The sequence below is a fragment of the Pleuronectes platessa genome, chromosome 2, assembly GCF_947347685.1.
Source record: "Pleuronectes platessa chromosome 2, fPlePla1.1, whole genome shotgun sequence".
In the NCBI taxonomy this organism is placed as follows: domain Eukaryota; kingdom Metazoa; phylum Chordata; class Actinopteri; order Pleuronectiformes; family Pleuronectidae; genus Pleuronectes; species Pleuronectes platessa.
In genome coordinates, this window is record NC_070627.1 from 19052779 (window position 1) to 19080756 (window position 27978).

A 27978-nucleotide genomic window follows, 5' to 3' on the forward strand; every position below is an offset into this window, starting at 1 on the left:
CTTTTTTGGAGTTTCAGATAATCTTTTGTCCCAAAGCAGAAAAGTAACCTGTTAAAATTGAACTATACTAGCAAAGAATAAGAAGCTAAATGAGCTCAACTTTCAACAATGACGTGTGTCCTGAAGGGGGGGCACCTTTAGTCCAGCAGGAATGAGGAGAAGTTATTGTAAATTTAATAAAATATAATAAAGATAAAATAAACCTCAAAAACCCAGAGTTTGTTTTGCTGAAAATGTAAATGTCTCCCTACTCTGATTGGAAGTCTGAATCAGTTGTTTCTCTCTGATTTCTTTCACAGACAAATATATTTTTCAATGAATTAATTTCATGAAAGCCTGTATCCATCTTTGCTTTACCTTTATATAATATTCCCCTCCCATTGTCAACCATCGTGCCATCCTCACAGCCCTGTCTGCCAGGGCATTAGCACAGCTTTACTACAGAGGACAAGGAAAACTGTAGCTGCCAACTCACGCCGCCCACTACCTGCTGGTCAAATCCTTTTCACTGGTCTCACTGTGACAGTCTGCGTGGCATCCTTGGCTCGCCATGCAAAGATAGGACCGGAACTCAGTGACCAGTGCCAGCGGATCCCCACCGGAGATGGGAACAGGAGAGAGAGGGAACCAGAGGAGCAGGAGGAGAGAAACAGAAACAGATGGATTATTGGGCAGAGACAGAGTGCGACAGGCTGAAAGAAAGGGATCTCCCAAAAATGTGACTGTTTTGTAGGACAGCTAACCTGTAGAATATGCAGGGAGGCAGCGGGTATGTTTATTGGATTATTTTGCTGGCACATAATTAATTAAAAAATGCTACAAGTGTATTTTTTATGCACATTAATGAAAATGTTTGGACGGTGATTAATTCTTCTACTTCTGTTGTCCTTTTTCTGAATATAGTTAAAAAAAAAGATGAGATACTTGTTGACTGGCAGCTGTGAAGCGCCACATTGCTGTGGAGGTGTCTGGAGTTACAGATGATTGCAAGCAGTTGTTCTTTTACGTATGATATGTGCCCTCTCACATCAGCTGTAGCTAGTCTTTCTTCCACATGTTGTTTTTCTATTCATTTGCAGCAGCGTAACAGATGTTTGCTGTGGGAGGCAGTGGAAATCTGGCTCATTCACTGTCCACAGTGTTTCCCCCACAGCCCCACAGCTCGCTGGTTTGTTGGCTGGTCGGGCACATCAGTGGGCGTGATTGTGTGGCTGAGCTGAGAGGCGCTATTGAGTGTCTTCTTTTATGAGTGCAGAGCCTTTTCTCTCTTTTTCATGCCATATTTTCCTGTCCTGTTTTTGTCTCTGTTTTCTAGGAGTAACGCTCAAGGTCATCAGTCATCTCATCTTGGCCTGGGGGTCTTCTAGAGGGTCAGGCCTCCTCACCACCATGAAAGGGTTGGGGACCAACCGTAACAGACACCTGTCTGAATCCCGTGATCCCTCCTCAGGCCACCCAGAGGCCCTCTACCCTCACAAGACGAGCACCCTGCCACGCAGCCCTTACCTGCTGAGCCCCGCAATGGACCACTATGGCACCATGGACCCCCACCACTACCCTTCAGCCAACCCAGACTCTTTTCAACAAGACTGCATGCTGCCCCTCAACAACCAGTTGTCAAACAGCAGTACCTTCCCCAGGATTCATTACAACTCCTACGACCAGTCGGACTTCTCCCCACCTGGGGACAGTATTGGGGGGATAAGTACAGGGACCATGGGGCCATCCATGTCTATGGGCATGGGAACAAGCATGGGCATGGCAGGGTTGAGTGGACGAACACCCATGATAACGAGCGGCTCAGCAACTATATCACATCATATGACCAAGAGCCACGCACCCCCCAGTCTGCTGGAGTTTGACAAGCAGCTCTCTGCAGGGCGTGATGGATTCAGCACATTGCAGTTCCATCGGTCGTCTGCTGTTACTGCCGCAAAGCAGCGCACAGACAGTCCTGGTCGCATTCGTTACATGCTGCACTCAGTGCAGAAGCTCTTCGCAAAGTCCCAGTCACTGGAAAGCCAAAACATGAAAGGAAATATCAATGGACGCTCAACCGGCAGCGGTGGAGGCTCGTCAAGCACTGAGGATGGAGGGAAACAGAGTCGCAGATCCAAAAGTAAGGATCGGGGTACAAAATCAGAGGCGAATGCCAAGAGACGGCCACGCTCCAACATGTCGGGTTACTGGAGCTCAGATGATTTGGATAGCAGTGATCTGAGCAGCTACCACAACACCATGGCCATGATGACTCTAGGGCGTCCAAGTGGCCACGAGAGCCAGAGCAGGTACATCCACAGCGGCTACAACACCATCAGCTCCTCGAAAAGCAGCAATGAGATGAGGTATCAGGGACCTCCTGCGCCTGTGGGTGGAGGAGGTGGAGGAGGTGGAGGAGGTGGAGGACAAGGTAGAACAGGTGCTATGGTGATAAATGACAATGACTATATGAAAGGAGGGACCTGGTCAACGTTAACCATGGGCCAGCCGAGGCCGGTGATCCAGAAGGGTTCAGCTACTCTAGACAGGTCCATGCTCAAGTCCAAATCCTGCCAACAAGAACTAACCTGCAACTACCTACAGGTTGGACGAAGGGTGAGTGAATGTAGTGCTTGATAAAAGTTGCATTGTATACTGTACATTGTATTTATATTTGCAGACTATTCTAACGTGTTAGTTAGTATGAATTGCTAAGTATGCTATAGTGCAGTGATACAGAGTTAAGATAGATAAAGACTAATTTGAGCCTCTTAATGCTGCCTATAGGGTGATTGGAGCACATTAGGCCACAGCGGGGGTGCCAATGAAATCCCATGTCGGCGGATGCGCAGCGGTAGCTACGTAAAGGCCATGGGAGACATAGAAGACAGCGACGACTCGGAGGGAAGCCCGAAACCCTCTCCGAAATCTGCTGCTCGCCGCCAGAGCTACCTCAGGGCTACGCAGCAGTCTCTGAGCGACCAGCTGCCCCCACGCAAGTAAGAGAATAGACCGAGACACAGAGCTGTGCTTTATAATGCAGTACATATTAACGCTCAACGTCAAGGGAGAAACTGATAACATTTCACAGGGTTGTGGCCTGCTATCAGTGGTAAAATGATGGATAGGCCTTCAAATGTAAAATGGATAAGAAGAAATATGTGTAATGATGTAAAGTATTTTTGGGAAAATAGCTATAAAACAGTAAGGATTGGTAAAAGAAAATTATGTAAATACACCTGAATGAAAAGCAAATGATTGAGTCTTTAAGTCTTGCGCTAAAAAAGTGTTTATTTTCAAAGGACACGCAGTAATGAATACTAATTGATATAACCTGTCGACATTTAGAATAAAACCACTTTTGTTTGTGGTGGTAAACAAGAAGGAAACCACTTCACACAGCCTCACTACAACAGAAAGCAGGAACATACAAATGCATTCAACATGGGCACACATAATCCCAGCTGTGCTTACTCATGTATGGAATTAAGTGGTGTCAGACTCCTGTTGTCCTCCACATGTCCCATACCTCAGCGATGACTTACCTTCTTACTGCTGTTCCCACACAGAGCAGACTGCGTTGACATCTGCTGTCTGAGATAAATATGTTTCTAAATTTCTATCTGAAATCACCATGGCCCCGGAAATGTACAAAAGCTTAATGATTCAAGGTATTTTGGGCTGGTACCACATGGTTTCATGCTTTCACAGACTAGGTCCCCTGCTTTTAGTCGATACAGCACAGGCAACATAAGATATCATAAGAAGTGTTAAAATGTCCAATCCACAGAATATACTGACTCTTAAATTCAAACTTTTTTTTTAAACATCTCCCCTCCACCAGATACATGAAAACATCAGAGGGCTGATTCATGCAATGAATGTGTGTATAAACAATCAGGCAATGCTATATGATGGCTATTCAATTTCTGATCAACATAAGCTTGACCTTGACTTTTGACCACAGTCAGCTTAAAAAGTTAGTAATCTAAAGTTACCCCCTTCCCAACCCCCCCAGTAATATTCACACCAAGTTTTGTGAAAATCCATCAATTCGTAGTTGAGTTATTTTGTTCACATACACACACCAACCCAAATAAATAATAGTTTCTAGAACAATTTTAAGTCTGTGCTTAGACATTTAAGAATTGAATTCTTACCTGACGCCTGGGTTATTGACTAATCCTCCTCCCGCTGCCAATCCCTGACCATCCAACCCCACTTCCTGGTCTGCTGCCCCCTGATTGGTGTGAGCAGCAGAACCCTGGATTACGCCTTGTTGCAGGGGGAGCTGGACGCCCTGTGGTCTCCGCTCCACAGTGTGTCCTCTCTGCACCAGCTGGGCAGGTCAATGAGCAGGTCAGTGGTGGATAGGTCTTTAAGTCACATCTCAGGGGCGCGGTGCAAAACACTTCTGTCTGATTTGGATGATCTGTCACTGCTGGCCTTGCACTGCCCCCCTAAGATGTATGTAGCAACTCTAGCTGCCAAATTCATGCCATATCTCCAACAACTGACAATTACCATTAAGCTTGTACCTATCTGCCAGGCGCTTTTAGGTGCTAAGTGGGTCTGACATTATTTAGATGAGGGACTGAAGTGACGTCTTTGTGCATAGAACATAGCCGGAGGTCTACTGAGATCTCACAATCACTGTGTGCCAACAAAGAATAATGTAAAACATGACTTTAGAGACAATTCAATTAAACCTGTACCTGTTCTTTGGCTTTGGCACCATGATAACACTGCGAGCTGTGCACGTGTCTGGTTTTGCATGCAGATCAGATGCTACAATAAGTAATTCCGATTATATTTGGGCACATTAACGCTTCTAAATGAGAATGGAAATGAAAGGGATGAGTTGAATGACAACCCAATGCTCCTATCGCTCTTTCAATTCCCGATTTTGCTGATCTTTCATGTTTCCCTGCATGTCCTCAAATACTTTCTGTTTTCCTCACGCGCTCCTGACATTGCTTCTAATTTCCCTCCTTATGTTTCATATCTTCGACAAATCTCCTTTATCTAATTTCTCTTGTTTCTCCTCTCCTCCCACTCTCTGTCCAGCTGTCTTCCATCTCTCCAAGAGCTCTCCAATAACCGCAGCCTTGACAACCTGGACTGCATCGAGGGTACAGGCTTGTCTCTGCCACGCTGGGACGATGATGAATTAAGCCAGGCCTGCAGCACCTTGGGGCGGCGCAGCTGCATGGGACAGGTCAGTGCTGGTCTGGAGGCGCCGATCGCATTATGCTGTGTGCGCACGATCCAGCAGACGCCAGATAAGGATTTCCCCTTTTCTTTCTAGCTTTGCATATACATTTTCTTTCTAATGAGTTATGGTTACATTTGTTCTTGCTCATAATTTGCATCACTTAGTTCCTGGCAAACGTTCTTCTTTCAAATCACCAGTGGTTTTCAAAGAGCCTCTTTGTCTGCCGTGAGCTGCATTCGTTCACCATCGTAGAATCAGCATTTTCACGGACGCAGCCTGATTGACGGTCATAAAACCAGCGTCATATGAACAAAGCAACCCTGTTTTCCTACCCTATCACACATTTACTTTATAAACCTGCAAGCCAAATGAGTGACATTGGTAGTTTTAAGTTTAATTCATGGACTTACATAAGAGCTATTAGCCTCCCACTGACAAGTTCACAGGGATGATGAACAGCTGTGCGGAGCAGCTCTGATCTTTTTCAATGAACCAGTCAAATGAGGCAGTGCGAGCTATTAGTGAAGGATTTAAACCCGATCTCTGACACGCCTCTGCATTATGACAAATGTGCTCTAATTTATTGCCTTAATTTGCATGCACAGCGGCATCCCAGGCACATTTAATATTCATTATCACTCGAACCGGTTGAGGTCAACTTGTGTTTTTATAACTAAATGAATTTAAAGAGAGAAAACTGACAATCATCCATAGCCACGACTATAAAACGACTTCAAAATGTGTGTAGCTGTAGCCCCACATCCTCTCTTGCTGCTCTTACACCCTTTGATCTTTTTATTATCCGTCAGTGAACAGACAAACTACTTCTGCTAGACACATTTTCAGAGTCTTTCTCGAGCTGCTTCTGTCGACCGACAGAATATGAAAACCCTTCATTTGAGAGGCTGCTCTACAAAAGAAGCCTCAGAAATGACTCACTCTTTCGGAGCCTGCAGTTGCTCTGTGAAACACACAACCGTACCAAAACTTTTCAAAGTGATGTCTGCTGCCTCGGCATTTCTTTCATTTTCTTTAGGTTGACAGCTCTTAGAGACTAGGCCAAGTAAGAAACGTCAAAGAAAAGAGGAAAATGCATTTTAATAGTGAACTGACATCTCATCCACAGACCCAGCCTGAGGGAAATTTTAAGAGCAACGCTGGTACAACTCTGTGCTTCTACTACTATTCCACTACAGTTAAACCTTTGACAATCGTTTTGCCATTTTTATTGGATCCCATAAACTCTGTCGCCCAGGTGGAGAGTGTCAATAACAGACACACTCAGCTGAGCAGCTGCTGGTCACCTCCAGGTACCGTGGTCAAAATCAACCCATGCACTCTCATTATTTTTACACACACTACTGTAGCCGTTTTCAGACATGGCCGCAGGAGAATGTCCGGAAAATTGGGTGCGAACTTTCTCCAGACTTTTCCTTTCACATGAGGAATGTAGCAGGAGATTGTCCAAGTCAGACATGTTCACAACACCAGGAAAATCTGAGGATTCAGGCGAGCGGCAGGGTCTGATTACATCAGGCAGAAGGATGTAACTTCAAATGGGATGCATTCTTTTGTTTTTTCAGCTACGGGACCTGGAAATGAGTCGTAATTATGAGGACCGCAGCTCCGACTCCACATACAGAGATTCCCGATCCCATTCTCAGGACAACCCAGAGCCTCCAGACCTGCCCATGCCCACATGCTTCCGATCTCGCAGCCACAGCTACCTGAGAGCCATCCAGGCCGGCTGTTCCCAAGACGACGACACGGCTTCCATAGACTCCAGCTGCTCACACCCTCCGACTGACACCACCGTCCGCACCTACAGCACCAGTACCGGTGAGTCACTGGCTGAATTGTTCACATATGTGACCTCAGAAACCATATAAATAGGGACAATAGAAGAGTTCTGACATGATGCATTGTTATGTGTTGCCCAGCTGAGATCGTCGTGATTTACAATAGATTAAATATACTGTAAATGTAATGGTTATTTATTTTTCATAATTAAATCTTTATAATTTCTGCGAGGTTTTCACCCTTCTTCAGACTGACAATGACACATGGGCCAAATTTGTTTTCCCATAACATTACTTTGAATGATCTTCACAACAGTGGTCCTGGGTGGACACTAGTCCTCTAACATGCACACACCAGTATTCTTAGCTCAAACGCAGCCTCTTTTGCCCACGCTAGACGACCTTTCCACCCAATGGAAGACGTGGAAAGAGCAGTTTGGCTCTTACCTGATAGCAACAGGCTTGGACAAAGCCCCAAAGGAGAAACAACTTGCACTTTTTCTGCAGCGTTTTGGGACAGACAGACCAGGCCTCCGACCCCCACACACAGGTAACAATCTGAAAACCAGCTACTCTCTACTAAGAAAAAAGATGTTTATCATGGACTGCAAAATCACTCTCTTAACCAAAAACCTATTGGCCAGTGATGCACACTTGGTCACAGTAGTTGGATGCTTTCATGGGACAAAAACCATATATATATATGCATAACGCTGCTCTTCCAAATAAAGCTTTCTGTGGTTCAGGAGGGTTGGCAGTATCATAAAACCTCAAATAAATGTATTACAATTCAAATTATGACAGGAGATAACAGCTCAAACATTCACTGTGCAATTGCCTTTCCACCTTGTTGAGTTTGCTTCACCAGAGGAAATGTGGATGTATGAGATGAGACACATTAGAAGCGTTGTTTGTTGACATCTGACTACTCCCCATTTCAGAAAGAGAGCCTGGATATATCATGTGCTTGTTAATGTCACTGAGCATCCACATGGTGGCGCTTTTCACCACTCTTCAAAATACTCTGTGCTGCCTTCAACAGAGTAGTATTTTTTCTACTATTCAGTAGCTTCAAACTCATACCAAAGGCAAGAAAAGCATTTAAGAGATTTTAGAGGCAAAAGTTAAAGTCTGTGCAAATGATCAACAAATTATTTAATTATCAATTTAAGAAAATACTGAAGTGTTTGAGTCGAGAAAACACTTTTGGAGTTTCAGGGGTATCATGTCGCCATACTGCTCCTGTGGTGTCAGCCAAGTATCTGGAAGCTCCAACATTTGACTCGAATAAAGGTCATTTACACCATAGCTTTAGCCTAAATGTCTACTGTGAACAGTTTTGAGGAATCAAAAAGTCAAAGTGGTGAGTACATAATGAGTGAATTATAATTTCTGGGTGAACTATCCCTTTAAGTGCACCAAAAGCCAAATTTTCTCTGTGGAGCTGTTTTGTCCGAGGTTCAGTGAAGGCAGCAGCAGACATGGCTCCACGCCTCCATCAGGCTCAGAAACAGAGCCCACTCAAAAGACCGAGAGTCAGTGAGACAGTGTGAGAACATGTGGACACTGGTCAACAGCTCAGTCTGCGGCTGACAGCAGGGTGAGTCTTTTCACTGGTCCTTTTCAGAATACAACTTCATATTAGTGTAGAAGAATTTGATGATTTCAGCAATAATATCTTAATAAACATGGAGCTGCTGGTTCAGCATGTCACTCATTCCTTTACTCATTAGTGTTGACTCTCAGACCTAAGAATGTGTGTTGCTCTGCTGTAACTCATTTGGAGGATATCTAACCTATGCCATGTAGGAAATATGTGGTGAATAAAAATTGGGATGTAACTGAGGCTAACAGTGTTTATGGGATGAGTTCATATGATGTCTTGTGCTGAAATCATGTTAACTTGTCATGTTTTTCACATTTGCTGTCATGACTGGAGGATAAGGACAGAAACTCAAGATAAAGATGTTCATATCAGTCGATTTAGATAATTATCAGGATAAACGCCCCATTATTATTTAAGTTTAAAGTCAGATTGTCACTCCTGAGTGGAGGTTGTGCTTATTCAAACTAACATAATCACAAAGTCTTAATAAACAGCCAAAGTGACAGATCGGCTGTAGATTAATTATGTGTTTTACCTCCTGACTGTGCTGCACAATGCATAGGTTATACGTTGATATTACTGAAACGTTATCATATTGCTTTTGATTAAAATGATATTGCGTTAATTATGGATTGTTTTATTGCTCATCCCTGATGTGGCCATAATTGAAATATTTCAAGTCATGCTTTCAGTGATGTACTGTGAACCGTTGAGTATTCTCCAACATCTGCAAAGCTTCAGGAAACTTTTCTTCCCACAATGCTTCAGCCATTCATTTGTGGTGAGAGTCAGGATAAAAGAGGAGATTTGCAGTTAAACCGAATCGAGAATATATTAAATCCACTTGTCTGTGGGACCATTTAGCTGCCTTCACTTTATAATGTATTTGAACGTCTCTTTAAAGCTGCTTCTCTCTGGTTGCTGAAATGGAAAATTGGCCTCCACGCTGGATTATTTGTGGGCTGCGCCGCTTTTGTCCGACTCGGACGACTGCAAATCCCATTTTCAGGTCACATTATTAAACAAGAAGAAGGCTATTCAGTCATATCGCAGTGTTGTTGTTGAATACATCATGTGTAATAATTCATTGTGATACCGGTTTTTGGGACGAGGGAGTGGTGATGGTTTCAGGCAAGCTTGTCTTTGTCTTTACGACAGTTGTTGGATTAAACAATACAGATTGGTCAACAGACAGGCAGCAGACAAATTGGCCAGCAGCACTGAACTGTTAAATAGAGCATCACAATCCACCTTTTGTCTCCCATTGTTTCCTGTTGTCCAGTTTCAACGGACCGCAGCGCAGCACCACTTGATTAAATGAGATTATACTTCATAATACTTGTCAAATAGATCATCCGGCTTTATAACACTTGCAAACTTGGCTGAAAACTATTGTTTGATCTGTCTCACAGTTGATGGGACTGTTTGTCGACACAGACACACACCAGCCAGGGCACTCATGCTGCATTCATGTGCTCTTCCAATGATCTAATTACCTTACATGGCCGCGGTTTTCCTGACTGGTTTGTTCATTTAAAGTCAGTTGAAAACAACATGGATGCTATAAAAAGAGATATATTTTATTGCTCAGGGCATTTAAACAACTTTTTATATATTGAAATATTGTTTTACTGACTAACTAATCAGAGTTACTGCTAATGAATAAATGTAATAATAAGTTCACTCTATGTATAATGCAACCCAGTACCATACGGAAAAAAAAGTATGCAAAAACTGATATGCTACACATGAATTTTCATGTACCAACATTTTTGCTGACTTTCTGAGTTCTTCCAGAAAACTCTTCAGTTTTTCCATACATTTCTTCCTAGTTAATCTCAGTTTCTACCGCCACAGTGGCTTGAATAAGCAAGATGGGATCCAGGCTAGGGTTGAACACAGAGAAGATATGATTAATTCTGTTATGTACCCATTTCTAAATAAAGGAACTGAATTATTGCGAGTATGATGCAGGTTCAAGGATCTTAAGATACATGCACGTAAACTACACTAAAATCAGCTCTGTGTGTCTTGTAGATCAATTTAGTTTTTCCGACTTTGGGTAAAGAAAATGACATCATGATGTCTCTGTTGAGTCCTGGGTCGTCTGAACTAAAATGACATGCACTACCAGTGGTGATGTCATCGTTGTGGGGTCAGTGGTTAATAAATCATGTCTCCGTAGTCTCCCTCGGGAAAACAGTAAAACAGGTAGAGTAAACTGCTGTGGGTGGCACAGTGGTGCCACACAGCAAGATGGTTCTGGGTTCAAACCTGATGACGTCCTGTGAGGGTTTGCATGTTCTCCTGTTGTGTGTGTGTGTGGTTTTTCTTCGGGTACTCGGGCCTCATTAGCCAGTTGAAAGACACGCCTCTTAGAATGGTGATTGGGGATTTGTCCCTATATGTCGGCCCTGTGATGCTTCGGCGACTTGTTCCAGTGTATCTTGCTACTCGGCTGTCGGCTGGGATTGGCTCCGGCCCCACTGCAATCCTCAAAGGATAAGCTGTATGGATAATAGATGGATGGAGACTACTGTTTGGGTTCTAGCACGTTAGAGCTCCCTATTTTCCTCTTTGCCCTTTCACTGTTTGAGAATGTAGCCAGGATATAATCTGTTAATGCATTTCATTCCTGAGATGGTGACTTGGAACGCTTTCATAAACTGGTGAAAAATCCCACATTTTACGCTGCTGAGTGGACAGCGGTCACTGGCTCGTTGGAAAGGGTTTTCAGCAGATGTGGCCTCTCGCGGCTAATTGTTTTCCTTCCTTGAAAATCACATCTTGAACCATTTCTGGCAGTGGACAACAACACCACTGTCCAGATGGCATGAAAACAGCAGCACTCAGTGCCCACTCCAGATTCCACTTTAACATTCTGGCACAAAGCATGTGGTTGTTACTGTTCCGTCTGTAGAGCAACCAATATGTTCTGCTGAACAGCTCCTACACAGATTCAGCTTAATCAAGCAGAAACTGTACTTGGCTTCAAGTCCATTTTATAGCTTCAGAGGTATGTCAAGTGTTGAAACTCATAAAAGGCCTTGTCAGTGTTTGTGCTTTTGTCAGTAGTAGTTCACATTTAAAGCGTTTTATGCTGAAACAGCTGCTTATGTTTGTGTGGCAGAGTTCTGTAGAGTAAGCAAATGCACCAGACTGTCTGATTAAGAGCCTGTTCCACTTGCGATCCATCTGTCTGTGGGAAGTATCTGCCATGACTGCAATTTCCAGCATTTCAAAAAGCTGCGATATATTATCTGCTTTATAATCATTGTTAGAAGAATTGTATATAAGTTATCATGTTTGAATGTACTGCTGATGCAAAGTGTGACTGTCTGACATAGAGGTGCAGTCTGGCACCTCTGAGTTCAACAACAGGGCAACAACGCTTTGCAAGAAACCACAGACAGATGCTGTCTAGTTTTCTACTTAAACAGGAAACACGCCTGGAAAGATGTGATGATGAAGATGTTTCACTTTTCTGTATGCAAATGTAACCCCACCTTGACCTTGTAACTGAGCTTTCGAATAAATACGCTGTATACGGGAAGTACCGTCGAAGTTGGCTGCGACCTACTCAAAGGTGCGGACTTCCCTTGCAAGTAAAAACGTACGAGTGTATGTGTGGTGTTTGATTCATGGATTCTTACAACATTGATACATGTCTGGGTTAAATTCCCTCGACAATCATGTTATGTCTTCAAATTGTCTTTTACAGTCATCGATTTGTAGTTCTTGTGATTGTTATGTCACCAGTTATTTACAAGTTTCACTGCGGAAGTCTGTGCTGTAGCGATACCAGTGGCCACAGCCATGGAACAGTGTGAACAGTGGATGAACTCCAGACATGTCGAAAACCTGTCTGATCACTCATGTGGTGGCAAAGTTATCTATGGCAGAATAACTGAATCCCTGTATCATGTAACATGAGAAAACACCTCACAGTAATCTGTCTGCCTATAAAATAATTTTGAACATTAACTCAGGTTACTGTTAAGGATCACTTACATGTGTTGATTTCTGATCAAGAAAGATACTTTAGAGAATATTTTAGAAATGAACATAGCTGAGTGTATACATCTTTGCTCTATGAGACTTAACCATTGTGAGCATTTTGCTTGGAGCTGAATGCTAAATCAACCATGCTTTCATATTCATAATAACAATTCATCCTTTACGGTCTGTGCTGCAGACACGATGACATGAATAGTTAAAGCAATGGTAACAGTGCTAACATGCGGATGTCTTAGTTTAGCATGTAAGCATCCTTCACAAAAACTCATCATCCTTCATTTTTTTTTGTAATTTTCAATTTGGTAATTTCCAAACTCATGTGAATTAAACGCAGTATTAACCATAAACCAAAGGGAAAGACTTGATCTCCCAAAATATCCTGAGGGGTGTCTGTTCCAAACTGCCTGGCAATCCATTTGGTTGTACTAGAGCTACAGTATGGTGTTCTGGGCCAAAGCAGTGGAGGTCCTGTCAGTACTTCGTGGTGGAGAAACTACATCATTACGTCACTGTCCAGATTAACTCAAAGATACATTAGGCTTCAGTTTATTTTACTTTATTTGCCAACAGATTGAGTTATTAGAGGCAGTCATCAGCCCTTATTGTGTCCAGCTCTACTACTTTATCTCCTGCCTAATCTCAGCGGCAGATGTCAGACATGGTTTCGGGGCTTGTTTTTCATGGATAAAGCAGATTCAGTCATATTAAGACTTAGGGGGGAATTCTGTTCAGAATGATGAAAGCATAGTGTGACACTTGGAGAACTGCAGGGCGGGTGTCCAAACATCCAGTCACAGAGACAGTTATCCTGCACACTGGGGCAAAGGAGTGTTGACAGTGATTAGCAGCCACAACAGTGGTGACCTTATTCTGTCCAGCATCTATCTCTGTCATGAGCAGGAACATGGACAGTGAAAAGCTGTCTCAGCAGGTTTTCCTGAGGCTATCGGGGTTAGAGACTGGTGGATAATGGATAATAGACTAGTTGCCCGTATTGTTTGGTCCAATGGGCCCATCAGGAAACTCATTTTGGACCCTTGTTGCTGGGATCTCATTCTGTCTGTTCAAACTTTCATGAAAAGTGTTTCCACACTGAGAACGTACCGAGCTATGGTTAAGTTTGATAGGGTCCGAGACCACCTCTTTTGGTTGGACACAGTTTTGGTTCAGGTCGTTGTCCGATGCACCTTTCACACCTGCAATTTTGTCAGCAGGTCCAGAACAAACAAGATAGGTGTGAAAGTGCCCTTAGCTACTGTTTAAGAAGGACCAGGGGGACCTTGAGGCCAGTAATGTTTCAGTAGTTCAGGCTGGAGAACGTCTCCGACAAGAGACTGACAGCTTAGTTCACAGTTCAGTGTGAGAGAATGATGTGTATGCATGTGGTCATACGGGATTGTTGTGAGGTGAGGTTGCACACACATCAGAGGTGAAAGCTGTGGATTACAAGGAACAACAAGCCTTTTGTCTGACTGTTTTCTCAGCTGCTCACATGTTTGCTGCAGGGCTTTTCAAAATCCTTGATGTATTATGATTAGGCGTGTATTGTGTCTGCAGGCTTGTGGGCATTTTACTGTATTATGGCTGAGCTTCAAACCAATAGAACAGACAACAACAGACTCATAATACCACAGTAAAATAGATTTTGCCTTCACATATATGTATACAAATTGAGGTTATGAATTACAGTGTGGGGTCAGGTATCGAGACAAACGTTTTGAAATTAAATCTGGCACACCATCTCATTAGTTCATTTGAGAAGTATTCGTTTCAATTCATTTGATAGGGAATCCACGGAATCCGCATGGTCTCTAAAAACGCTTTCTGACACATGTTTTGTCGAACTTGAAAAAAAAAAAAGGTCACAGGCAGAAATTCCATAAGGCTTAAATCTATTTTATATCAGGTCGTAAGGAATGAAAACCCATGCTGTTCACATTTGAAAAGTTCTTGTCCTGTCCAACTGCTTTACCGTCTCTGTGCCGACTCTTCTAAAGAAACAACTGTTGGTACAGTGGAAAGCTTAATGTGTGGATTTCACAAGCTTCCCACTGTTTTTCCAATGTGGTGTGAAATAAAGCATCTGTTGGGGAGATTATGTAGAAGTGGCAGGGTTCATAATAATACAGTAAAAGTCCCCGTTTAGATTATAGGCTTTAGTGGTGCAGCTTCACATTTACTCTGTGTGTAGTATGAGTGGGATTTCTGTGGTCTCATTACAGTGAATTTCCCTACAGCCAACAGATCTTTTATATGATCTCTACGCATATTAACAGTGTGAGCATTTTGAAATGTGCATTTTGTGTGAATGAAATCTATGCAATGTGTCACTTATGTCTCAATTACACACTAGAGACTCGGCACGACTGTGCAGCCCATTAACTGGATCTCTTCTGTTGCACTGTTTACGTCACTGGGTGAATTCCTCTTCACAGACAGGCCATTTATTTCTGCACTCGCTGATACACATGCAGTCTGTATGGGAAAGTGTCCATGGACCCCATCACACACAGCAGATGTGGTCGATGGATGAGCCGAGGGATGAGTGGCTGTCCTGGCAGAAGGCAAAGCAATGAGTCTGGATGTTGACTTGATCTTTTATTTTTTTTTGCACAATAAAATCATCTTTTAAAAGTTGCGTGCTGGATACATGCTGTGTGGATTTCATGTAAGCCCACATATAAGTTCCCTCTCTAAGCTCAGCTTTAGATTTTTAACCATGTGTATATGGTACCATGTGACCAAGCGCCTAAGCAGTGTGTAACAGTCCAGCTCTGATAAAGCTTAGCAGTTTGTGTGCACTGGCTTTTAGCTTCACCGGCTCTGTGAGTTTTTTTGTGGTTTATCAAATTATCATTATTGAAATATTTTTTTCTTTATATCACACCAAGCCACTTAAACAGCAACCATATTCACAATAGAAGAGAATGGAAGGTGTTTAATATACTGTGTAATCACATAACGCTCATCTTATATCTGAGCAGTTTCTTTCTCTCATGTTTAATGTACTGCACCCGGCTCTTGTGTCCTTTATATCTGATTGGCACATTCTTTACCATATTGGCTCTTCAGAGTCAGATGCTCAGCTAACTTGATTTACTGATGTTATCACCCGTCTCATGATCAAGGCTTTGAAGTGCAGTGTTTGATTCCATTGGTCACCTGTGTGAACGATTACGTTTGGTCAGTGCTCGTCTGATTAGATTTTCTGCTTTATCAATCAATCAATCAAATTTTATTTGTATAGCCCATATTCACAAATTACAATTCATCTCATAGGGCTTTAACAGGGTGTGGCATCCTCTGTCCTTAACCCTCAGCAAGAGTAAGGAAAAACTACTAAAAACCCTTTTAACAGGGTAAAAATATGTAGAAACCTCAGAGAGAGCCACATGTGAGGGATCCCTCTCCCAGGACGGACAGAAGTGCAATAGATGCCACGTGTAGGAGAACATCATCAATAATCAAAGTCTCTAGCAGCATTTGATGAGGGTAGACATCCCGAAGGACAACCCCAACATGACATGCCAAGCAGTCCCGCTGCAATCACAGTCCATGCTCAGCAACCATCTAGACCACGATCCACCATCCAGACCAGACGCCACTCCAGTCCTCAGTCACCGTCCACCGCCGCCCACCAGGACCCATCACAAGCCACCACCGCGGTCCTGGTCCACCGCCCGTGCCCAATGCCAACGCGACACAGGGTCCGCCACCAGCACCACGATCAGCCCAGAATCCGCCACAATGGATCCACCACCGCGACCCCCGGTGTACGATCCACAAACCGCAATCCATGGTGCGGCCACAGAGGCCCTGGATCTGCGGGTGATAAAGCAAAGGGATTCCGGGGAAGGGGGATAGGGATGGAGAAGAGGAAGGAGAAGCTGGAAAGAGAAGCTCCGTGTGTCATGTGTCATAAAATAGAACAAGTAACGTTCTGGCGCACTAATTAGCTCTAACTATAAGCTTTATCAAAAAGGAAGGTTTTGAGTCTACTCTTAAATGAAAAGATGGTATCTGCCTCCCGAACTGAAAGTGGTAGATTATTCCACAGCCGAGGGGCTTGATGGCTAAAAGCTCTGGCTCCTACTCTTTTTTTAGAGAATTTAGGGACGACAAGTAGGCTTGAATTCTGGGAGCGGAGTGCTCTAGCGGGTTTATAAGGTACTAACAGCTCTTTAAGGTAAAAAGGCGCCATATTATTAAGGGCCTTGAAGGTGAGGAGGAGAATTTTAAATTCTATTCTAGATTTAACTGGAAGCCAGTGTAGCGACGCTAATACTGGAGAAATGTGCTCTCTTCTCTTTGTTCTCGTCAGGACACGTGCTGCGGCATTTTGGACAAGCTGTAGAGTCTTTAACGACTTACTGCTGGAGCCTGATAATAATGAATTACAATAGTCCAGTCTCGATGTAACAAAGGCGTGGACTAGTTTTTCTGCATCTTTTTGGGAAAGGACATGTCTAATTTTGGAAATATTACGTAAGTGGAAAAAAGCGGTCCTAGAAATTTGTTTTAAGTGAGAATTAAAGGATAAATCAGGATCAAAGATCACTCCCAAGTTCCTGACTGTTTCGTTGGAAGCAAGGGCAATGTCGTCTAGCGCAGCTATATCATTAGATAATGCATCTCTAAGGTGTTTGGGGCCAAGTATTATAACCTCTGTTTTGTCTGAGTTTAATAAGAGAAAATTACGGGTCATCCAGGTTTTTATGTCCTTGAGACATGTTCGAAGTTTAGTTAATTGATTAGGCCTCTGATTTACTGGCGTTCCCTGCAGCAATGTCCTTGCATGTTTATGTCCAGTATGAAGAGCTACGGACATGCTGAGAATATGTATTAATAGGCTATGTCAACTTATTTTTGTTTTATAATGCATCACTTTGACTTTTATGACTCCTGGTGTCCATACTACCCTGGACCAGTCACAACTCTACAACCTGCAGTGACTGCAAAGCATTGCTGACCTTTAGTTTAGTAGCCTTTCCACCTTGTCATCCCTAGTACGACTCTGGTTCTCATTCATAGTATTTTCTGCAGATAAGCAACCAATCTGCTCCCTGTTTACAATGCTATGTGCATGACCAATGTACACATGTGATATGTGTTTTTAAGTGTATTGATGATGATTATTTGGGATAGGGAACATAAACGCTCATCTGGACAGAGCACTTAAACATCTGGATGGAGCACTTAAACAAACATCAGTGTGAAAATAACTAAATAACAAAAATGTGTTTGTTTAGACTTTTTACTCTGATCCACGTTCCCTCTGCTAACATGGAGGAGGTGGGCTTTTTGACCAATGAGCTTGGGCAGCAGCCATATCATCCATCTTTGCATACGGCCTATGGTGTGGATGTTGCCTTAGAAACTGAAATTGTAGTCACTCTTCAACCAATCATGGAATCACAGGGGGACACGTTGTCTCTAGATTAACTAAATCAGCCACAGTGCATTGAGTGCACTCTACATGGCAGCCTCATTAGTCAAGTGATTAGCCTAAGCCACACTGATGACTTCTTTCAGATGGTGTCAATAAGTCTGGAACCAACTTAAAGTAAACATTTTGTTAATATTAAATACGGGGTGAAGGGGGAGTCTGACTAATCAATGGAATGCCAGGAAGAGCCTTGACTCCATCCAAACAATTATACAATACCACTAAGATATCTTCTGCAATTGGTTCGGCCTTTTACTTTTTTATTCATTCTGCCTGAACGTGACTGCGCCTCAAAGGTTTGCTGAAACGAACATCTCTTCCACTGTCATTAGTAATTATTTTTCTCTCTCTCTCATCTCTGTCCCCCACTCCATTATCTCTTTCCTCCCTCAGTCTCCACCTGCATAACCACCTGTAAGAAGATTGCTCCTCCACCAGTTCCGCCCCGTACAACGTCTAAGCCCTACATCTCTGTGACAGTGCAGAGCAGCACGGAGTCAGCCCAGGACAACTACCTGGACCAGCATGACCGGAGGTCAGAGGTCAACAGCCAGTCAAGCCACGCTCACAGCAACTCCTCCGACAGCCTTGATAGCACCCGTGCCAACAGCCTGGCCCGCGGTATTCCCCGCCCCTCGCACATCATCCCCACTCCTATCGCCATCCCGAGAGACCCAATTGTCCCCAGTAGGGCCAATGCTTCCACGGAGACGAGTGACTCAGTAGTCCAGATCGAATCCCTGAAATCAGGACTAAATAAAGGGAATCTAGTGGCAGAGGAGCCCTTAGTGGCCCCAGTACCCAGACGGAAACTCTCCTCCATCGGCATACAGGTAGGCAGTGGAACTGTACTATCCAGGGCTGGTACAGTTGTGTCAGAGCTCTCACTACATATGAAAAACAGACACTGTCACAGTCGTGCCTTGGTCACAGTGTTTTTGAGGTCAGGGTAATTCCACCTGTACAGTTTAATTAGGACAAACAATATTCTATGGTGTGTCACTTAAAGCCTAAAACTGTTACTGTGACCTCACAAAAGACATTTGGGCCATAACTAGAACTCACTGGTTAGAAACCTATCAGATCACACATGCCACAATGTTTTGCTGAATATATAGCTTATAGCTTTAACCAGATAGTGACAATACCTTTTTTCTCCATATCACTATTTATTTTTCTCCTAAGGTTGACTGTATCCAGGAAGTTCCACGAGAGGAGACCCCGCCACTGGCCAAGTTTCAGTCAATCGGAGTACAGGTGGAGGACGGGTGGCAGTAAGTCCTCTTCCTGTCCTTGTAACAACGTGAGGAATTTATATTATAGCCACACACACTGCTCTGACTGTTCATTCTCTTTGCAGGAGCTCTGTAGATGTGAAATCACATTGTTTTCACATGCCATCTTTTTGTCTGAAAACCATCTGTGTGTGTGTGTTGTGAGGTGTTGGTAATTACATTATCATATAAACTTTTCTCTTCTTACTGTATATTTGTGTATTTACTTCTTGGCTGATGCGTTGAAGTTTACATTCTGTATGTTTGATGGTTTGAATTCCAGGAAGTTATGAGGAAGACTTCCTTTTGTATTTTCACTTTTTTGCATGCTGCATTTAGAGTTTTGTATATAACTTAATATGAATTGCTAATTTCTTACATTGGATCGTCTTGATGTTGTACACACATGACAATCCCTCAGGTTCAATGATTTATCCTTATCTTTTGCCTTTCCAGTCTTATCCTCCCTTGATATTGGTTAATATTCTTCAATTAAGCACTACTGGAAATAATGTGAAATGTTTATCCATTTAAAAACAAGAAGCTGGCATTTAGTGATGTCAGATCATCATATATCAAATATGAAAGACTCAGTCTCTGATCCATCCTGTTTATTTATAACTCTGTTGACCAGTAGAAGTGACTTGGTCTTAAATGTTTGGCAAAGATTAAATTTGTTGTGTTGAAAAGCCGCTTTGTAACAGTGAGTCTTGCCTTATGTGTTTCAGGACCAGTCGCTCCAGTAGCATGGCCTCAAAACACGAAATAGTCTCAGGCACACAGGACAATTTTATTTCCCACATCAATTATACCAAACCCTCAGAAAATAAAATCATGGTCAGTAGTGCCAGCCAATCCATGAGCTCCCCTCCTAGAAAGGAATCTTTAGACAACGGGGACACCCAAGGTGACATCTCCTCACCGCCTCCGCCCAGGCAGATCCTCAAACGCTCCACCACACGAAGTAGCTCATCCTCCTTCTCAGAAAGTTTGGACCCAGCACTCGACCCCTCGTCCCTGCCGCCCCCGGACCCCTGGTTGGAGAGCGGGAACGGCAGTAACAGCAGCGTACCCCAGAGCGGCGGAGGGGGGACGCTGTGTCGGAGAGACGGCCACTGGTTCCTCAAGCTGCTGCAGGCCGAGACGGGACGCATGGAGGGCTGGTGCCAGCAGATGGAGCAGGAGACCAAAGACAACCAGCTCTCCGAGGAGGGTAAGGCTGGCACGGTACTCGCAGATACTAGAACTGTATTCACAAAGCCTACTTCTACAAAGATCAGCTCCTCATGACGGAATTCAAGTATTTTCTCACAGTTCCTAGAATCAAATGTCTAGAGATCTCTGCCCTGAAGAAAGATCCCAAGGGGAAAAAGTGTTAGGAGAAAACGTTTCTTGAACAGAGGAGAAAGGACATTATTTAAAATCAAATTCCTGGCCGTTTGAAAAAAAAATGAGGTCTGTGTGCAGCAATCTCATCACAAACAGCTGCTTTTCTCTCTCCTCACAAGTGCACACAACCAGAGGGAACAAGGTGTCAGTTTGCTGAGCTGTACTCTCCCACGCCTGCCTCTTGGCCCGTGCTCTAACACAGGGACTGAATTTCCCTCTTAAAATGTCTTTAAGCTCGTCAACTAATTGAGCGATTGTAAACACTGGTCATCTGCCCAGTTGGGTTTTATGGTTCTTTTACTGGCTACCCTTCCTGCTTGCTGGTGTACGGTAGATTTACATGCCAACCAACACAGCTTCTTCTAAGCCAGGAGTCGGGGGAACGTCCAGCCTCCAAGATTGTTTGATCTGGCCCGCATGGCAATTCATAAATACAAAGAAAAAACACTCATGAACATGACTTTAGTTCACAGAAAAATTTAAATTCACTCACCACTATGCTGATGGAGTGGTGGATCAAGTATTTGAGTCCACTAAACACTTTTGGATACTCAGGGTTAAACAGCGTTGCAGCCAAATCCAATACAATTGAAGTAAAAAACGGTGTGATTTAATCGGAATCGAATCAACTCAGAGTTGTTCTGAATACGGCCCCTGGTCCTTTTTGTTAAATTGCCTCCAAATTAAATTGCAAGATGCGGGAGCTCACAAGTTGCAATGGGAGCAGACTCTCTTAAAATGGCTCCTAATTAGAAACTGGAATTTGCCACATTGAAAAGTTCATTGTTTTGGGAAGTAAAGTGATTGTCCACCACCTAAATGAATTTATTCTAGGGACACTTGTGAGCTCAAACCATAGACTGTATGTGAAGATGGGCATGACAGCCTCCCATTAGTGGAGCCATGCCACCTGGTGGTTTTAGGTAGTTCTTATCTCACTTGTCCAACTATTAATTATCCGGTAAGTTTGTTTTTAATTAGTTATTTGATGCTATAAAAATGGGGCGAAACATCATGATTAACAGTTGAACCGACTCATAATTAGTCAAGAGTGTGTGTCAATGGGACCTGAACACTGCAGCTTCTTCCCACCATCGCTATACGCTGGCTTCAAATGTGCAAGATGGTGGTTTCATATCCGGGATATTTTAGCTTCATTTCTGGATAGTGGGAGGAATTGGAGATGCATGGTCTATCTTCATGTACAGTCGACAGTCAGACAAGTGGAGGCACTCTGAATGAACCCAGCGTCTTGAGCCTCCCACCAGAGGTCTGATCCCTCTGTCTGACCTCAGCACATGATCTACAGCTCCCTGATAAGTTCTGCCTCAGGCCCGACAATCGCTCCATCAGACATACACAGCATGGAGGGGATGAGCCAGTAATACCTGAGGTTAACACACACAAGGCCTCTAATCCCCAGAATTACACAAATCTACTCTGGAACTGATTAAACATCCAGATTAGATTAGTGCTTCAACATCAGCCTGACAGGGCATACAGCAGTGGACACACACAAACACACACACACACACACAAATCCAGACTGTACACACAAACAAACAAACAGTGGAAAAGCTTTGGATGCTCAGTTTTTTCTCAGAAGCGCTGGATCAATAGATCAACAAAGCTCAACATCCATGTGTTTAGTCTTTTTTTTGTTTTAAAAATGAGTTGTGCATGTGTGTGATGTTTTTACTGTATAGCAGTTGGCTTCAAATCTCATGCAAATCTGACGTCCAGAGCCGGGTCCCACAACACAATAATCACATTAATATAACTTTGCAGTTCGGTGATCAGAGAGGACTTCCAATTTTGTCAGGGCAGATGTTTGTCCTAGTTTTGACACAGCAACAGACAACATACAGTAAGCCCTTTACAGACATAAACGCTTTTTCTGACTTATGAGGAACACATCAGAACGTCTGGATCAGATGTTTTCACAATAACAGAAAACGTCCAGAGCATTCAGGTGCGTGGTGGTACCAGGGTAGAGCATGCAAGAGGCAGGAAATGATGTTTAAAATCAGCTGTTTTTTGTTTTTTCTAACTGTAAATCAACATTGCCCACTTATTATCAAAAGCTCTTGAATCCAGACATTATCCGGAGGGGCTGAGGGGCAAATGTCCGAGTGAGAGCCTCCAGACTTTCGTTTTTAGTACTTAACAGGTGTCTGTGTGTTCTGCACTGTTTTCTGTCTTAAAGCAGAACTAACTGGGTTTGTGTATCATCCATAGCAGTGACAACCGGATGTTTCTGAGATGAACAATCATGTAAAATTCTGACAAATTTATAATGTGTTTTCCTTGTGTTGTGTCTTCAGTGCTGGGAAAAGTCCGCAGTGCAGTGGGAAGCGCCCAGCTCCTAATATCCCAGAAGTTCCAGCAGTTCCGGGGCCTGTGTGAACAAAACGTGGTGTGTATTTTCCTTTCTGTGACACATCCACTCTACAGGTTTGCGAGAAACGGAAACTCAAATCCACGGTCCCATTAAGTTAAACTCTTTATTTGGGTTTTCTTTATTCTCCAGGATATTCTTAACTTTATACACATGAAGGCTTTCACACGAATGAAAACTGACCAATACGCCATGATACACAGCATGTTGTGGCACAGGGTCCCACCAGCACCCAGTACAGGGAGCTTATGATAAGCCAGTAAGCCATTCCTCTCAGGTGACGTGTTTTACTGAAAATGGCATTATACGAATTGCGGACAAATACCAGCACATGACACCACAACAATTAAACATCTCAAACTAGAGCAGCACTCAATGAGCACATTCCTCTGCCAAAGTCCAACAGTCCTCGATCAAGCTGCACCAAATTTCACATACTCATAGATATCAGTTCCCTAAATATGATGAAAACACGTTTTGTGATAATCTTTCCAGTTGTTTTTCTGTAATCTTTCTAAAAAACAAACAAATACGTGTGAAAACACATCAGCAGAGGTCATAAATAGTGGATATGATGTTCAACTTGCCAAATCCCGGTCTCTTTTCCAGCTTCACTGAACTTATCTCAGGAGAGGTTTTTATAAGGAACATGTTGAATACAATACAAATATCCATATGTGCAAGTAGGAAAAAAGCAAGCAAGTGAACAAATCATGTCCTAAAAGAAGGAAGAAGTGAAAATGTGTCCTTCTACCTTTGACTGAAATATGGAAATCTAGTTCAGTAAGAGCAAAACATTGGATTTAAAGATTGAGCATAAAATTGTACACGGACATAAAAGTAACCAAACTAAGATGCCATCAGGCTGACACCCACATCACACGTCATAAGAGGATTTCAAGGCCACGTCGACTTTTTCTTTCAGCCTGCTAAATGCTTTCATTATAAGTGTTCTATTTAGAGGTAGAAATTATTTCAGCCTCATTAGTTAAGGAAATCAGCAATGAGTGCCTCATATGTGTTGATGTCACAGCCTTTCACCCAACTGTCTTCGGGTCTTTCAATGCTTTGCAATGACTAAGACGATTTATATTCATATTAGGGACACGATGCATATCTTTTTCTGTACTTCTACTAAATAAGGAATACAGTAATATATTCCTGTTCACTGATCTTCGACGATTAACATAAGACTTTACAGACACGTGATTTATCTGCATTGTCTGGACATAGCTCACAACAAACTGTGAAGATCAGAGTGGAGGCTGCACAAACAAGAAGAGATGTCAGTGCAGGATTTACTTTACATCTGTCTCTATATATAGAATGAGTTCACATGGAAGTGATGAAGTAATCAAAATGTCTTATTTTCTGAATCTTTCTTCATTGAAGAGGATAAAAGCCGACTGTGATCCTTTTCTTGATGTGAACATGGCTCCCTCTAGTGGTGAATACGTAAGGAGCAGGGTTTGTTTATGGTACAATAATATTAGGCCACAATTAACATAGTTAAATATGAATAGCCAGTAACAGTAACCAGCCAACACCAGAACCGACATGATTTAATTTGAATGCTTTTATTAATTATTATTATTATTACTATTAATAGCAGTTATAGGAAATAAGAAAAATATCTTGTTTTTTGTCGTTGAAGAATCCTAACTTATGAAACCACATTTACATCCAAGAGATCCAGATTTGGGTCAAATTACACACACTCATTGATACCAACCCCCTAAATATACTGGTATTTTTTCATCTTAACTCAGACATGATTCTCTGAGAAATCAATGAAAATGTTGACAAACAATGTTTAAAAAAAAGGAGGACGACCTGGATTCTTCCACCAACTTTTGTGGTAATCCATCCCGTAGTTTTGGCGTACTCTTGCTGACAAACATAACTTGAGGTGGGGGCCGTGACCTAAATCAACTGACCCAGATCCCCCATCTACTGCTACTCTATTTTTAAGGATCGTCCTAGTTTTAATGACTAGTCAAAGTTTATTCAGCTTTATTTGCTAAGTCAATATTTTATTTTATTATGTATTGCACACCTGATTCATCTCTGCTGCCAACCACCATACGTGGAATGAAAAAAGACTCATTCATCCTTTTCCTGTCGTGTCAAGGCCAAAGAATCATTTCACGGCTGATTTGCCTGAAACCAAAGCTCAATTTGCTGAGCTTTGAATGTCCCCTCCGCACAATGACAGTACACTCACTGAAAGACAAACTAACTACATGAAGTAGCCTCATAACAAGAAGTGACCCCGACCTGCAGTGGGGTAATGGGTTCTGACGGCTGCTTGTAATGCCAGACCAAAGGGACAACCTACGGACATCCAAGAAGAAAGAAAGGGCAGAGGAAACACTGTAGATCTGTATTTTTCTATTAAATTTAAGTACATCAATATAGTTTGCATCCTATACCAGCATTTGTCAAATTAATTCATTACGTTTTGATCCCAACAGGTAAAGAAACTCAGAGAAATCATCCTTCGGCTCCATTGGTTTTCACTCTTTAGATGTTTTCAGACATATACTACGGAAAAAGTTCAAGTCTGAAAAAGGCAAAGATTAAAAAGCATAACGTTTTCTTACACATATGAAGAACACAGCAGGAGATTGTCCGACGTGTTTACAACAACAGAAAAAAACACATCTACAACATTCAAAGTGACCTCTGGGCGGAGTGTGCAGAAGGCAAAACATGACGTATAACTTCCACTTCGGGGATCACGTGTTTTTGTTTACCACGCTGTGAAGTGGGCGTCGGCCCTTATCACCAAGAGCTCTTTAATCTTCTTGTCTTTCAAAGTTAACTCCTTCGTCAGCGCCCTACGTGTGTGGCTCCTTTTTTTCACCCTAAGATATTGGTGCTCTTTTATTTCAAAATATTTCATATAACCCACAATTCCACATGCACTTTGTCGTCTCTCATCATAATTCATTTCATCCCTCTCTCCCTCAGAATGTGAATGCCAATCCACGACCCACAGCCCAAGACCTGGCTGGTTTCTGGGACCTGCTGCAGCTCTCCATCGAGGACATCAGCCTCAAGTTTGACGAGCTCTACCACCTCAAGTCCAGTGACTGGCAGCCCGTGCCGTCGGCAGCCGCCCAGTCGCCCCCTGAGCGGAAGGTACTTCCCATCCCTGCTGCCCAGTGCCCTGGCTGGGGTAGGAAAGCCGCCGTAACCGGCCTCTCTCCTCCCACCACCACCACCAACCATTGCTCCCACTCTTTTTTACCCCCCCGCCTACCTTCAACTTCCTGCCCTCCTCCCTGCGTGGGATGAACTCTAACAGGGCTTCCCTGTGCGACGCAAAGGGGCTAGAGAAATCCCTTTCAGCATGCATGGAAATGTTCATCTCAAAGTGGGCTGTCGTCGGTGTGGTTTTGTAGTGCTCCCCACTTTGAGCATGCATGGGTCGGTCGGATGTGGAGCATGGCTGAGAGGCACCGGGACAGAATGCAGTCTTCTGGCTTCTGCTCCTGTTCTGTTTACATTTCTGTGCTTGTGTTTTTGTGTCTTTGTTGGTTACTGTTTGTTGAATTGTGGTTGTATCTGTGTCTAAGACGCCATTCAGGCCTGGTATATGCCTCAGACCACATTCTGAGGGGGTCTGGGACGGATATGGCCACAATCTTTCCACTGTGTGAACGTGTCCTGGGCCACAAAGGACCGCCTACTCAGCTGATGTGTCTGACCTGCTATAATTTCACTATGAATCAAGCGTGCTTCCAGCTTCTCAGTGTCCATACGTGGATTTGTATTTGTTCCACACCACAATATCAACACTGACCAACACATAAAGAGTGTTACTTTTCGTTAAATTGCGAAAAATGTATTGTCATAGCACAGCTGCACGAGATTCAGCCTCTTCTTCCCTCTCGCTCGGGCCAACACACACGTACACAATGACATCAGACTCACCGGTAAACACAAACAACATAATTGGGTCTTCGCAAGCAGAAATGACCTACGTGTTTATTTGCTTATAGAGCCGAGAAGTGAGATCCGGTCACAAGTGGTCATAGAGTCATTTAGGACACATTTTAATGTGTCCTAAATGAACTTATGGCCGTGAACTTGAGATCGGATCTGTCAGGATGGATGTCAAGGCCGGGTCTGTCTGCGTGTCTGTCTGCCTGCTGCATACTATGTGTCTTGTGATTCTTATACTGCCTTCATGTTTGACACATGTATCCATAATTTCATGTTTCTCTTTTCTTTGAAAGTTGTCATTCAATTAACTTTTCCCTCAATGTTTGCCCGTTTTTTTGTCTATACGCTCTGTGTTCCCTGTGTTTGTCTTTTTACAAAAGCATTAACAGAAACAATGAGCACTGGCCTAATGTCTATGTCAGAGTCCCGTCTGCCAAACCTGCCCAAACAAACAGAACCTGTTGAGGACAGTGTCCTTGTTACCTTCTCTCATTGCCTTACATCTGTCTTTTTGTCCCCTGCACCCCTCTCCCTCTGTCCTCCTCTGTCCAACCGTGTGTCCTCACTCCCACAGGACGAAGAGAAGGTGGCCTCTCCGGCGTCAAAGAAGCCAGGTAAGGGACGCCCCTCGCTGGGCCGCGAGAAGAGCGCGGACAGCTCGTCCACCTCTTCCTCGGCGGAGAAGCAGAGGCAGGAGGCTCGCAAGCGCCTGCTGGCTGCCAAGAAGGCGGCGTCGTTTCGGCAGAACTCGGCCACGGAGAGCTCCGACAGCATCGAGATCTACGTCCCCGAGGCCCAGACTCGCCTCTGAGAAGAGACAGTGACACGGGGAAGGAAGTGGGGTGTCCGTTTCACAGAGTTGGAGAAGGATCAGTGAAGTACCTGCAGAAAGTAGAGGAGGACT

The 27978-nt window shown here is 43.4% G+C and overlaps 2 protein-coding genes across 3 annotated transcripts in view; both read left to right on the forward strand.

Moving 5' to 3' along the window:
* Nucleotides 1-27978, forward strand: part of trim107 (tripartite motif containing 107) — a 68478-nt gene that overhangs the window by 1920 nt on the left and 38580 nt on the right. The gene's annotated exons all lie outside the window — the stretch shown is intronic.
* dlgap4b (discs, large (Drosophila) homolog-associated protein 4b) lies at nt 1390-27885 on the forward strand. 2 transcript variants are annotated; one of them, XM_053434974.1, is made up of 12 exons: nt 1390-2595; nt 2767-2978; nt 4237-4338; nt 5047-5197; nt 6778-7033; nt 7391-7543; nt 18456-18895; nt 19248-19336; nt 20065-20549; nt 23050-23141; nt 26097-26267; nt 27649-27885. In XM_053434974.1, the coding sequence occupies exons 1-12, from the start codon at nt 1390-1392 to the stop codon at nt 27883-27885; spliced, it is 3594 nt and encodes a 1197-aa protein (XP_053290949.1). The 2 variants fall into 2 exon arrangements, with proteins under 2 accessions (XP_053290949.1, XP_053290956.1); XM_053434981.1 differs by lacking the exon at nt 7391-7543 and having other exon boundaries at nt 1390-2389; nt 2420-2595; nt 4234-4326.